The sequence below is a fragment of the Gossypium raimondii genome, chromosome 1 (assembly GCF_025698545.1).
Source record: "Gossypium raimondii isolate GPD5lz chromosome 1, ASM2569854v1, whole genome shotgun sequence".
NCBI lineage: Eukaryota > Viridiplantae > Streptophyta > Magnoliopsida > Malvales > Malvaceae > Gossypium > Gossypium raimondii.
In genome coordinates, this window is record NC_068565.1 from 13,348,260 (window position 1) to 13,362,301 (window position 14,042).

Genomic DNA, 14,042 nt, shown 5'->3' on the forward strand with positions numbered 1-14,042 from the left:
TTGTCTAAATCTATTGATATTTGCAAAAGATTAACCTAAACCCATTTTAGACTCACCCATATTATATTTCAAATATTTTTTAAAATATTTATATTTTATTATTTTAAAATTAATAATTTTATTTTATTTTTTTGAAAAAAATTATATAGTGATCTTAACATTATTTTAACGTTTATATTAGAGTAGTATTATATATTTAGTATAAATTTATCTTTTAACGTGTTATAAATTACATAATATATAAAAATAACATAATATAAAATATTATAAACTTAAAAGAGGGTCGGGTCGGGTCGAACTCCGACCTTGAAATTCAAGCTTGAGCCCGACCCATATTTTAAAATGAACTTAAAATTTTTATCCAAGCTCATTTTTCGAGCACCCAAACCTTCCAAATTTTGAGCGAGCTTAAAAACGAGTAACCCAACCCATGAACAGATTTAAATCTAACTACTTTAAAAAAAAACTAGACATGTTTTACATTATTTTCCTATAAATATTTTTAAGACATTTTGAAAAACATTATAAGAAGAATGGAAATTTTATACTTCTATTTTTTTAAATTAAACCTCTAATTTTTAAAGATTATATATATTATTAGTAATTAGTTTATTTGAATAAATCTTGACCAAAAGTTTAAGCTTAATCCAAATTAGCATTTATGGAAATGGTTTTAGTGCTTTAATGTTTTCCAATTTATTTCATTAAAGGAGTATCTTTGTAATTAAACATTCAAATAACTTACTGCTATGTCTCAAAAATTAAGTGTGACAATTGTCAACAATTTAATTACTCAAAACTAATTTCATTATTTTATCAATATATTACTATAAATAATATATATGAAGATTACACTTTCATAAATTTTAATATTTTAAAAATCTATTATATTTAGAAGCCAGTGAATCATAAATAAAATGATAAAAATTTCAAAGTGACGAGGACGAATTTATAACTTAGTAAAAATATAACAAAATCCTTGTATAAAATTAAGGATAAAGATAAATTTAGCCTTTAATATTAATATACCTTGTTAATTTAATTCTTATTTTTTAGCTAAATTTTACTTTTCAACAATTAAATTGTTTTTTAATGAAATTATTGACTAAAATATTAAAAATTCACAATATTGGCATGGTAATCGAACAATAGTTCATCTCACTTCATGCTAACATGTCACTACTTGACTTATATGCACGTTAACAAATAATTTAAAATTTATAAAATATTCAAAAATTAAAATAAAACAAATTTTAATTTTAAAATATATAAAATATAATATTAAAAATTTTAGCATAAAGTACAAATAGACTATCATAGGAGCTTTCATGTTAAAAATTTAATATTTTAGCTTATATTAATGTTAAAGAAACAACAAATTTATTTTTGAAAGGATAATGGTCAAATTTGACTTTTTTTTAAGATTGATCATCAAATTTAACTAAAAAATAAGAACTAAATTGACAAAAATACAAACATTAAGGGCATAATTTGTCATTATGCCTAAAATTAAACTACTGTTCTTTTTTCCTGCAAATCTACCTCCTCTTCCAAAAAGTATATATTTACGGTAAAAAGAATATTTTAATAAGGTAATGATGCTTAATATATGTAAACAAATATAAAGGAAACGTTGCAACAATAATTACAATTTCAAAAAATATTTTTCCATTAAAATAAAAACTTTAGCATTTTAATAACAAAAAGTTGAAGGAGGTGACATGAAGGATCGGAACTTGGCAGTGGCGCATTTCTTTGACTTGGTGAACACAGTGACACTGTTCTTTCATTGGTTCAAGTTTCAAAGCTGACCTTTACCCTTTCAACTGTGTTCTCTTCTGTTTCCTTCCTATATGCAGGCTGTCGCTTAGGCAAAACTTCCTTCCTCCATCGGCTGATACCGCCTTCGCCATCGCCATCGCCATCGCCATGTCTCTCTTCCACCCTCATAGCTGCTCCAATCCTTTCATTTCAGGTTCCATCTGTCTCAGCTTTTGTTTCTCATCTGAATTACATAACGATGCATGTGGGTTTGCAACCATCGAGTTGCACACATTGTTTCTGGTCTCAACTTTCACCACTATCAATATAAGTATATATATTTCTTTTAAGACTTATTTTCTTATCTTAATCTTTACCTCGATTAATCTGGATTATCCGAGCAGTTTCCACGGACAGTGGAGCAAACCCAACAGCAGACACCAACAGTAGTAATGATTTGGTATAACTATCCAGCCTCTTATTGTTATCTATCAATTTTGCTTTTATCTATTCTCTAATGGAGTTGACATTGTAGAAGAGATTATAATATTCTTGATTATGCAGTGCTTTAAGGATTCTAAACAAAGGATTAAGAAGATGTTTAATCAGATTGAACTTTCTGTTTCTTCTTATGATACTGCTTGGGTTGCAATGGTTCCATCTCCCACTTCCCACTGCAATCCATGTTTCCCTGCCTGCTTAAACTGGCTGTTGGATAATCAACTCCCTAATGGTTCTTGGGGTCCTTGCCGTCCCCATCCCTTGCTAATTAAAGACACTCTTTCCTCCACATTGGCATGTGTCCTTGCGCTGAGACGATGGGGTGTAGGTGAAGAACACATGACAAAGGGTATATTTTCATTCACCCATTTTTCCCTCATTAGTGTTTCATGGATTAACATTATTCTTTTCTTCTGCAGGGCTTCGGTTTATTGAGTCACATTTTTGTTCGGCTTCTGATGAAAGCCAACTTACACCTATTGGATTTGATATCATATTTTCTGGTATGGTTGAATATGCTAGGGATTTGAATTTGAACCTCCCTTTGAGATCAACAGATATAGATGTTTTATTTCATAAAAGAGATTTACAGCTCAGAAGGTATACTTTTGGTCTCTTTGTTTTTCCTATTATTTTTAGTGTAAATGTGGTGTCAACCATTAGGCATATAATAAGCATAGCATTAGCCAAACCAAATTGTTGGGCTGATCATTTTGACCAGCCTTTGTCTTTGTCGGACCTGGTTTTGTTGTCTAACTATTGCTTCATTAGTCAATGTTGAATGCCTTTTTGAAATCATGGAAGCACTTTGAAGAAACGAATAAATTTTGGCCTTGACGTCATGTCTTGATTTAATTGCCACAGAGAAAACTCTAAAGGGAGGGAAGCCTATCTAGCATATGTTTCGGAAGGAATTGGCAAACACCAAGACTGGGAAATGGTCATGAAGTATCAGCGGAAGAATGGATCATTGTTCAATTCACCATCTGCAACAGCAGCCACTCTTTCTCACCTTCCAAATTCCGGTTGTCTTCATTATCTCACTGCACTCTTAGACAAGTTTGAGAATGCAGGTTAGTATGCCAATGCTACTTCACAAATTTCAATGTATTTTGCAACATTATCTATTTCTATATTACTAATGATCATGTTCACTTCAGTTCCCACACTTCATCCTTTCCATGTTTTCCCCCGACTTTGTATGTTGGAGACTGTTGAAAGTTTGGGAATTGGTCAGCATTTCAGGGAAGAAATCACAAGTGTATTAGATGAAACATATCGGTAATCTTCTTTTACAAACATAGTTAATGTATATAATCTATGTATCTCGGACTCTACCTTTTTTCATTTTTTGACATTTGAAGAAATATTGAATATGGCCATGTCAGACAAGTACTTTTATCCAACATTCATCCTAAGTCTGGATAATATAGCATAAAATGTATTTAGAAGGCTGTTTTATTGTAATAGGTTGACAGGATCTTATGTTCAATCTGCAAAAGACAAATGTATTTAAAAACTTCTCTTTAACTTCATCGATCATGTCTTAAACAGATGTTGGCTACAGGGGGAGGAGGAGATATTCTTGGATCTGCCGACATGTGCATTGGCTTTCAGAACACTACGTGTAAACGGTTATGATGTTTCCTCAGGTATGTTTATGCTTATTGGTATTCAGATGATATTGATAAGGGATAGGATCGTTCTAGTTAAAGCCTTTTTTCTGCACTATCTTGTGGTGTAGAAGCCTTAGCTGGATTTGCTGAAGAACACTTCTTCAATTCACTTGGAGGATATTTGAAGGATTTGGATGCTGTCGTTGAGCTATTTAGGGCTTCACAGATGATCATACATCCAAATGAACAACTCCTGGAGAAACACATCTCATGGACAAGTCATTTCTTGAAACAGGAATTATCCAACACTTCTAAATGTGCATATAAACATAAACAAAATATTATGCAGAAGGTTTTTTTCTTTTTGGATTGATAATCAGTTAGTTTTGAAGGAAATTGTCAAGTTCTTTTCTTTTCCATATTTGATTCAGGTACTTACTGTAGAATGGTTGCCTTCTATAATTTTCAGGTGAATGATGCCCTTGAGTTTCCCCATTATGCAAGTTTGGAGCGCTTAGTATACAGGAGAAACATAGTGAACTATGATGTAGATGATATACGGATGCTTAAATCTTCATATAGGTACTCCTTTGGTATTTTATTCTTCTACTATCATATTTCCTTTAAATAAATAATAATGTATACCTGATTTGCATCTTATTTTACTGTCTTTGCATGCTAGTTCTTTGAGTATTGGCAACAAAGATTTCCTAAGACTAGCAGTGGAGGACTTCAATGCCTGTCAATCTATATATCGTGAAGAACTCAAACAACTCGAGAGGTAAATTTGTTTACATAGATAGAAACCATGATGCAGTGACAAGAATTCTTATGGAGTTCCCAACTCATGGGAGTTGCATTTCTTTCGCTACGGTAGACATCAATGAGAAATGCTTTTGAAATTATTGCATGATATCCCTTCTGTGAAACAGGTGGGTTCAAGAAAAGCGATTGGACAAGCTGAAGTTTGCCAGGCAGAAACTGGCATACTGTTACTTTTCTGCAGCTGCAACACTATGCCCTCCTGAATTATCTGATGCTCGCTTAACATGGGCTAAAAATGGCGTGCTTACTACTGTGGTTGATGACTTTTTCGATGTTGGAGGTTCTGAAGATGAACTGTTAAACCTAATTCAATTGGTTGAAAAGTAGGCTCTTTTTCCTTTTCTTGTTCATTTATATCTAACCCCTTTTGGTGTATAACTTTCTGTAGTTCTTTTAACTAATCTTGCCTATAACAAAGTAATGGCTTATGAGAAAATGAAACACAGGCAAGATTTAGATGTCAGCATTGATTGTTGTTCTGAGGAAGTTGAAATCATATATTCAGCACTTGACAACACAATTTCTGAGATTGGGGAGAAAGCAATTGCATGGCAAGGACGTAACATAAAGACTCATGTTTCTGAGATTGTGAGATCCAATATTTATTTTACTCTTCATATTAACAATGAATAGTAGAATCCTGAAGAGTAACTTGTGTGAACTAAATCTGAAAATTTAGGACATTATTAGTATTGAAGAAAATTTGGAATGAACCAGTGTTTAAACAGACAATGTTTACGTTGCAGTGGCTGGATTTGCTTAGGTCCATGTTGCAGGAAGCTCAGTGGTCGAAGGAGAAGGCAGTCCCAACTGTGGATGAATACATGAGAAATGGTTACATTTCGTTTGCCTTGGGACCAATCATCCTCCCGGCTCTCTATTTTGTTGGCCCTAGGCTTTCAGAGGCTGTTGTTAAAAGTGGGGAATATAGTCTTCTATTTAGACATGTAAGCACTTGCGGGCGTCTTCTCAATGATATTCATAGCTTTAAGGTATGGCTTCTCTTTGGACCAATAACACAGCTAGTCTCATGTGAATGGAAGTTTGGAAATATTTAGTAATTAATGTCCCATATGGTTGCAGAGGGAATCTATGGAGGGAAAACTGAATGCGGTATCTTTGCACATAATTCATGGTACCAATTCAGTAGCCGAAGATCATGTAAATCAAGAACTGAAGCATTTAATCGAGGAAAGGAGGAGAGAACTGCATAGATTAGTGCTGCAGAAAAATGATAGCATTGTCCCAAGACAATGCAAGGAATTATTCTGGAAAATGAGCAAAGTATTGCATCTCTTTTACATGAAAGATGATGGTTTTACCTCACATGAAATGGCGAACGCTGTAAATGCAGTAATACATGAGCCGATACTTGTCGATCAACTCTAATTATGCCAAGGTGAGGGAAGCTATGGTAGTATTCAATCTCATCATATCAACAACTGAAATAGTGTTTGCTTTTCCTTTTTTTTCTTTTTCTAATTCACATATTCTATATATATATAATAAAATCAGCTCCTCTGGGAATCACTAGAAATAAAAAGGGGCATCATAGTTATTTTGGTATTTTAGTGGATTTCATAGGACAACCCTCATATTCTAGAAAAACAGACATATTGAAATAAAAGAAACGTCAAAATAGATAATTCTAATGCATTTTTACTGTATCAATAAATATATCCTAGCAACACCAAAATTAATACCATTTCCAATTATTTATTTATATTAAGAAATTATTTACTTAAAATACTTCTTCAATTGCTTTCTACATTTAAAATTAGTTTTTGTTTCAATGTTTTGAAATAATATTTAACATTGATTTCTACATTTTTATTAATTTAAAATGAAATCTAGATCTCTTTATTATTATTATTAAATGTGAGATGATATTTAACATTTTTTTTTGAAAGTATTTGTTAATCTGATTCAGTGATAGGACACTTATGTTATTATATATAAAATAATAATAGACTTTCTTATAGTACTATAAAATGAGATATTTTAAAAATATATATGTATTGTAAAACGAGAAAGAAGAAAATAAAACGAACAAGTGTTTTAGAATAGAAAAGATAAGCGTTACATTAATACACAAAATAATTGTAACCACAATTTTAATAATATTTATATACATATATTTTGACAATTTCTATATTTAGATGTTTAATGCCTAACATGGATAGAAAGTTAATAAAATTAAAAAATGTTTGAGGAGCACGTGGGGTGAGTGTGTTGAAGTGCATTATTCTCTTATTTATAGTTGGAAAGGGATTATATATAACTTTAGATATTGTCGAAACCATTTTTTTGAAACAAAGGGTCGACTTGGATTTTGAAAAACGAAAACGAATATGGGAGTCGCCACCAATCCTTTTTGATGAGGTGTAATCGGATCACCTTGTAATTCAATTGTTTTAATAAAACGTTTCGATTTTACTAAAATAATGATCTTGGTCTACAAAACTCGAGAAAAACAGGTTCGAGAGTCAGTTACGTGCAAGGAAGGATTAGCACCCTCGTCACGCCTAAAATTGGTACCTAATTGATTAATTAATGTCTTAATGTCGAAAGTTGAAAACTTAGATGAGACTTAAAACACGATCCTTTTGTTAAAATTACCTAAAAGAATTTAAAATGGGCGTATTTTACGTTAATCGAGAGAAAGAATGATACCCCTTGAGTTAGGATATAATCTTAAATCCCGAAACGAGAATAAACGCCGAAAATTTTATTTATTTTTAGAAATTTTTTATTATCTCGGTTTTAGAAAAGAAATCATATTCCGTAAGTTGAAAAATGATCTTTTTTAATTCCTGAGATAATTTTGAAAATGTGTTTTTGAAAAATGGTTCGTATATTTGGATTTATTGAAAAAAATCGAAACCCGTAAGTTAGGAAACGACTTTTCAATTTCAAAATACTAAATATTGCTTATTTTCTAATTTTATATTTTTACAAATTGGGTAAAATGTGTAATATTAAAAAATACATGAATGGAATGTTGCATTAAGAAATAACAATAATTAAAATAATAAGGACAATTTACGAGAATCATATAATATACTACTTTAACATTAATAAGAAAATTGAAAGATAAATAAAATAAATAATAACAATTGTAATAATGCGCACACAAAAGGACAACGTATGCACACAAATGGACAACACCAACTTAAAAACAAATAAAATAAATACATAAATAATGTAAGGAAAATAGTTTATAAAAATTTGAAAGTAAAGAACCAATTAAAACATAAACGAAATTTAAAGACGCAAATTTGGAATAAAATATGTAAATAAATGAAATAATGAAAAACCATAAAAATAACAATAATAACAACGACAATAATAATTATTATTATAACAATGAAAGTCAAGAATAAAATAAATAAAATAAAATAAAATGAAAACATCATTAAATACGAAAATCAAAATAAAAAAATGGTAAGCAAATAAATAAAATAAAATAAACACAACAAAAAAGAAAAAAGAAAAAAACCTAGGCAGAGATAAATGGGGATTAAATTGACATTGAAATAAAATTAAGAGCCTAAATCCTAATAAAATAAGCTTATGAATATAAGAGGGGCTAAAATTATAATAAAATAAGTGCAAAAGGACTAAATTGAAGTTTAATCGAAAATTTGGGTAAAAATCGAGAATAAAAATAAGGTAGAGGACCCATTTGAAAGGCGCGAATAACTCAAAGGGACCAGCTGGGGAAATATCCCCACACTCTGAAATGCACCGTTTTGCTAGGACTAAATCGAATATGAAATAAAATTTGAAGTACAAATTAGAAAATAAAAAAATAAAAAAGGATTGGATTAAAACAATTGAAAAATGCGAAAGGGTCTAACACGCAAATAGACCCTTCCATAAAAACACGCGAATCCTTCTGCGGGTCGAGTCAATGCGCAGGTTAAAGGGGTGAAATGACGTCGTTTTGGCCATTGGGATTAAGGCCCAAAACGGCGTCATTTCGATTCTCTATAAAAACCTTTTTTTAAAAAAAATTTTCATTTCTCCCCGTTCTCTAAAAGAAAAGGTCAGAAAACACTCTCCCCCTCTCTCTCAACTCCCTCTTGACCATCGGATCATTGTGGCCATGGATCGATCGCCGGAACGGCATTATTCTCAGTCCACGGTGGTAAAAAGTCGAAAAGGCCGCTTTTTGGATTTTAGGCTCCCCGACCCCAAAAGGGCGTCGTTTTTCGTCAAAAACGACGAACCTCGACCTCCCACGACGGTGCAAAACGAGGCAAAACGGTAAGTTTTCAATCCCTTTTTTATTTCCTGTGTTTCTTCCTAAAAAATGAAAACGAAGAAAAGAAAAAAAAAGAATAATAACAAAGAAATAAACTACTCTCGAAGTCTCTTTTTTGCGTTTGAATTTTTTTAATTTTTGTATTGAATCTATGTAAAAATTACAACTTGTGTGTGATGGCTTTTTATAGCCGAAAATACAATATTTTGCTACTGTTTCTTTTTGCCTCTGTCTGTCCTTCTTTTCTGTCTTACTCGCAGGTACGGAAGTCGACGTGGCGGTGGTGGTGCGCGGGCTAGGTGCGGTGGCAGCAAGCTAGGGTTTCATTTTTATTTCCTGAAAACATTGTGGGCTAGGGTTAGGTTTTAGGCTGTTGGGCTTGAATTGGGTTTAGTAATGTGGGCCTGTTGGGTTTGTTGTAAATGTTTTGGGGGTTTTATTTTTTGTATGGTCTTGGGCCCAGGCGAAATAGGCCTATAATATTATATCAAATAAATAAATAAAATTAAAATTTATAATAAAATTATTTTTTTAATTTTACATTGTAGATTCAAAGCGGGTTTCAAATATTTTGAGTATATAACTAAATCAATTAAAGATGATATAAAATGTTTTTAATTGATTTAGTTATATACTCAAAATATGCCAATGAATTGATAGATTTAAATCACCTTCCGTTCAACGACAATGGTGACCTCACATTTGGCCAGCTTTTTTTATCGAAAGATGTTGTGCAGACAACAATCAAAGATTACAGCATTAGGGAATTAGTGGGTTTCAAGGTTATGGAATCCAGTGCCAATGTTTATGCATGTAAATGCATTAATTATAACAAAGATTGCAAGTAGAAGATTCAATCAACCAAGAGCAAATTCATAAATATAACCATCCATATATCTACATTCTCACTATTGGTGTGTGGAGATAAAAAAAACTAATTAAATATTTCAAGGCATTTAACGTTTTATTTGCTGTTGCATATATTTCAATGTAAAAATAATTATTAACAAATGAATTTCGAAAATATAACAAAGCCCAATAATTATTTATAGAGTTTCTCTATATAACCCTAAATATATAAGTTTCATCGAAGTACAAAAGGGACTTATTCCCATACACGGTTTTGGATGAAACCATAACAAGGACTAAATATGATATTCACATGTTGTTTTATTATGGGATCACAGATGTCAACCATACTACAGTTTACCACAACTTGAAATTCATGTCAGTGCAATATCGATACATATGATTGTTGCAAGTCTTGCATCAAGTTTGATGCAATTATTGCTATTTACATTGGACGAAATTATGTGTTGATATATTTGATAGATGTGGCCACTGTAGTATTAAAGTTGGATCTGAGTGTCGTTTCCTTTAAATGTATTTTCTAGAATATTAAAACCAAATAGCATCTCCTTGGTGAGAAAAGGTTGACATTCTTAGTTTGGGCTTTTGTTGGTAAAAGCTGATGAAAGTAAGAGAACAGGTAAGACTCAATTCATAGCCTCTAAGTTTGTGAATGCTTAAACATAATACGGGCGTGGCTTCAAGTTTTTGGATAAAGGGAGAAAGGAGTCTAGCTATTTAAAGGGAAATTTGTACAGGCCGAAGAAATTTCTTTATCGTGTCTTCCAACAATGGTATGATTTTAATTTTATTTTTTTTATTTCTCATATGATTATATTTTAATTCTATTTTATGCCATTTAAATTAAGGATATCATTGTCTTTGTTAAAAGTTCTAAAATTTGTTAATGGCCGTTGGTTTTAAATTATTTATTTGTTTAAAGTAAATGACTTTTTCATAATTATATTACAAAAATATAATCAAATATTTTTTTAACAATTCATAAACGAGTATGTTAATACTTGTTAACAATCAAATAATAATAATTAGGGTTATTTATTAATTAATAGAGAAAATATTTAATTAATCATTAATTTACTTTTTATTTATCTTAACATTACAATATCCTTTGCCAACGAGGCCTTTGTTGTGTTGGAAATGGTCTTCAACATTCAACTTTTGTATGTCTGTTTTCCTTTAAATTTATTATGATTAATTAGTTATAGTTTGAGTTAAGTTACTTGATTGATTTAATTATTTAATTCAATACTTATAATGGTTAATTTTATTGGAATTGTTATATAGTTGTGACTTAAAAAAAATACAATATCCTTTAAATAATGTTGCTTTTATTAAATTTATGCAAAGTAAAATGGATTCTCTCTGTGAAAACCCTTGATCTGGAGATGTCTCTATGGAAGATTTAACCCTTAACAAAGTTCGATTTAGGGAAGAAGGTGAGAACGAAGGTGGAGATATGTTGGCCGAGCTACCTATCAAACCAAGAGTTTCTTGCAAGGACAAGCTAGTTGGTAAAACAACGAGTATCGGGGGAAATGGTCTAGAGGAGAAAGAAGACGAGTGGCTAGATAGTGATATTCAGAAATCGGTTGTGAATGGAACTCCCTCTATAGAATTTTCTGAAAGGATCCACAAAATCTTTATTAAGGGATTTTTACCAAAATATTACAAAAAAAATTAAAAATAACCAAAATATTATACTTTTTTTTATTTACGAAAATAATAAAAAAAAACAAAAAATAGAAAAAAAGTCAGCACCGATGTGACAATACCCTGGAGGAGGGTATCCCATGGGCGGCACCAAATGTGCCTTTCCCATAGGCGGCACCGATGGTGCCATTCCCATGGGCGGCACTGCCCATATAATGGGCCATTCGGCTGGTGGGTGGGGGGAAGAGAAGGAGAGGGAAAGAAGAAGAAAGAAAGAAAGAAAAAGAAAGAAAAGGAAAGGAGAGGAAAGAAAGAAAAAGAAGGAAAGAAAAGGAAAGGAGAGGAAAGAAAGAAAAAGAAGGAAAGAAAAGGAAAGGAGAAGAGAAAAAAAAAGAAAGAAGAAGAAGAGGAAGGAAGGAAAAGAAAGAAAAACAGTAATTTTTTATTAATTTAAATTTTTGTAATATTTGTGTGTAAAAATTTATGTTATGTACATTATACGTGTTTTATTATTTTATTTAGCATATATATTTTATGAAATTTATTTAGCATGAAAAAATTCATGGTATGTACATTGTATGTTGATTAGAATTTTTTATGAAATTTATTTAGGATGTTGTAATTAGTTTTTTTAAATAGCATTAAAAATAAAATGATAAAAAATATGTTTAATAAAACATAAAATACGAAAAAAAAGAAATTGTATATTCAACGAAAGTAATAAAATCCGAAAAAATGGTATATTTAATAAATTTTAAACATAATGCATTGAAATAAAGTAAAATTATAAAATTAGAAATTATGATATTTTTAAAATAATAAAATGCGGAGAAAAAATACGAACAAATGACCAAGTAAGAGTGTTTTACTAAATTTTTAAAATTTAGAAATAATTAATACAAATATTTCAAACAAAATGTACTGAAATAATATAAAATAATAAAATACTGAAAATAATATATTTTTATTGAAAGTAATAAAATTCGGAAAATAATACGAAGCGGAGAAGGTGAATAAGGGTTTTTTACACTAAATTAATTTAAAATACACTAAATTAATAAATTTCAAACATAATGCATTGAAATAAAGTAAAATTCTAAAATTAGAAATTATGATATTTTTAAAATAATAAAATGCAGAGAAAAAATACGAACAAATGGTCAAGTAAGAGTGTTTTACTAAATTTTTAAAATTCAGAAATAATTAATACAAATATTTCAAACAAAATGTACTGAAATAATATAAAATAATAAAATACGAAAATAATATATTTTTATTGAAAGTAATAAAATTCGGGAAAATAAGAAATTATGATATTTTTTAAAGTAATAAAATGCGGAGAAAAAAATACGAACAAATGGTCGTTGTAAGAGTTTTTTACTAACTTTTTTTTCAACTTGCAGCCACCGCAATGGCTCCATTGATTCAACCCGGTAGACACATATCTGATGCGGCTAATAAGGCGGTATGATTTATTATTTGTTAATACGGGTTCTATTTATTTAAAAAAGGATATACATAATATATAGAAATAAATCATGCTATCGTAATATTTTTTCTGTAATTTAACACTATTAGGACTCGTACCGAGTAATAAGGGGACGTGTGAATGGTTTAAAGAAAGCTTCGAATGCACGATTGATGCCGTACTTAGAGCAAGCCGGATTTGGGTCAACAGCATTGATCCGGACCTCCGACTTGTGCTATGATTTATTATCTGCGCTAGTGGAGCGATGGCGCCCGGAGACCTACACTTTTTATTTTCTGTGTGGGGACTGCACGGTGACCTTGGAGGATGTTGCAATGCAACTTGGGCTCCCAATTAACGGGAGTCCCGTAACGGGAGTATTTTCATTTATCGATCCGGCTGCACTTTGTTATCAGCTCTTAGGAGACTCGCCAGAGGATGATGAGTCAAATTTGACGGGCTTAAAATTTACATGGCTGAAAGCCAAATTTGGACAATTATCAGCGACTGCCATTGAAGGTGAGTTGATGTGCGCTACTCGAGCGGACATCATGCATATCATAGGGGGAGTACTCATGCCCGATGCAAACAACAACAAGGTGCATTTGATGTACTTGCCCCTATTAGTTGATTTGTCTAGTGTTAGCTCGTATAGCTGGGGCTCCGCCGTTCTAGCTGTGTTGTATCGGGAGCTTTGTCGAACGACAAACCCGGATGTTGTAGACATGGGCGGATGCGTCACATTGCTGCAGTCTTGGGCGATCTATCGGATGCCATTTTTGGCATCGGTTAGTCACTAACCGTATGTTTTTCCACTGGTGAACAGGTGATAAAATATAACTTGTCATTATTGGTAGTCATAATATATTGACTAATGTTACCAACCCTAAACCCTATATTTGTTTTTTGTAGGTGGAGTGTTCGTCCGGGTATCGGGAGGTTGCACACTGTCCCGATATACCGACTCATAATCGAACAGTATGCCCGGGAAAGGGTAAGTTGCTATTCTAATATTCATGACATCATACTTTCTATATCTTACTCACACGTTATGACTAATTATAACCATGTTATTAATCATGCA

At 31.3% G+C, this 14,042-nt stretch overlaps 1 protein-coding gene across 2 annotated transcripts; it reads left to right on the plus strand.

Annotated features, from left to right (window-relative positions):
- Positions 1 to 1,683: 1,683 nt before the first annotated feature.
- LOC105782971 (ent-kaurene synthase, chloroplastic) lies at positions 1,684 to 6,359 on the plus strand. 2 transcript variants are annotated; one of them, XM_052631932.1, is made up of 15 exons: positions 1,684 to 1,763; positions 1,860 to 1,975; positions 2,166 to 2,221; positions 2,326 to 2,611; positions 2,682 to 2,862; positions 3,127 to 3,335; positions 3,423 to 3,543; positions 3,817 to 3,914; positions 4,007 to 4,230; positions 4,348 to 4,460; positions 4,561 to 4,659; positions 4,811 to 5,026; positions 5,150 to 5,291; positions 5,450 to 5,695; positions 5,787 to 6,359. In XM_052631932.1, the coding sequence occupies exons 2-15, from the start codon at positions 1,930 to 1,932 to the stop codon at positions 6,090 to 6,092; spliced, it is 2,343 nt and encodes a 780-aa protein (XP_052487892.1). In that variant the 5' UTR covers positions 1,684 to 1,763; positions 1,860 to 1,929; the 3' UTR covers positions 6,093 to 6,359. The 2 variants fall into 2 exon arrangements, with proteins under 2 accessions (XP_052487892.1, XP_012463590.1); XM_012608136.2 differs by lacking the exon at positions 1,684 to 1,763 and having other exon boundaries at positions 1,784 to 1,975; positions 2,537 to 2,611.
- Positions 6,360 to 14,042: the final 7,683 nt, after the last annotated feature.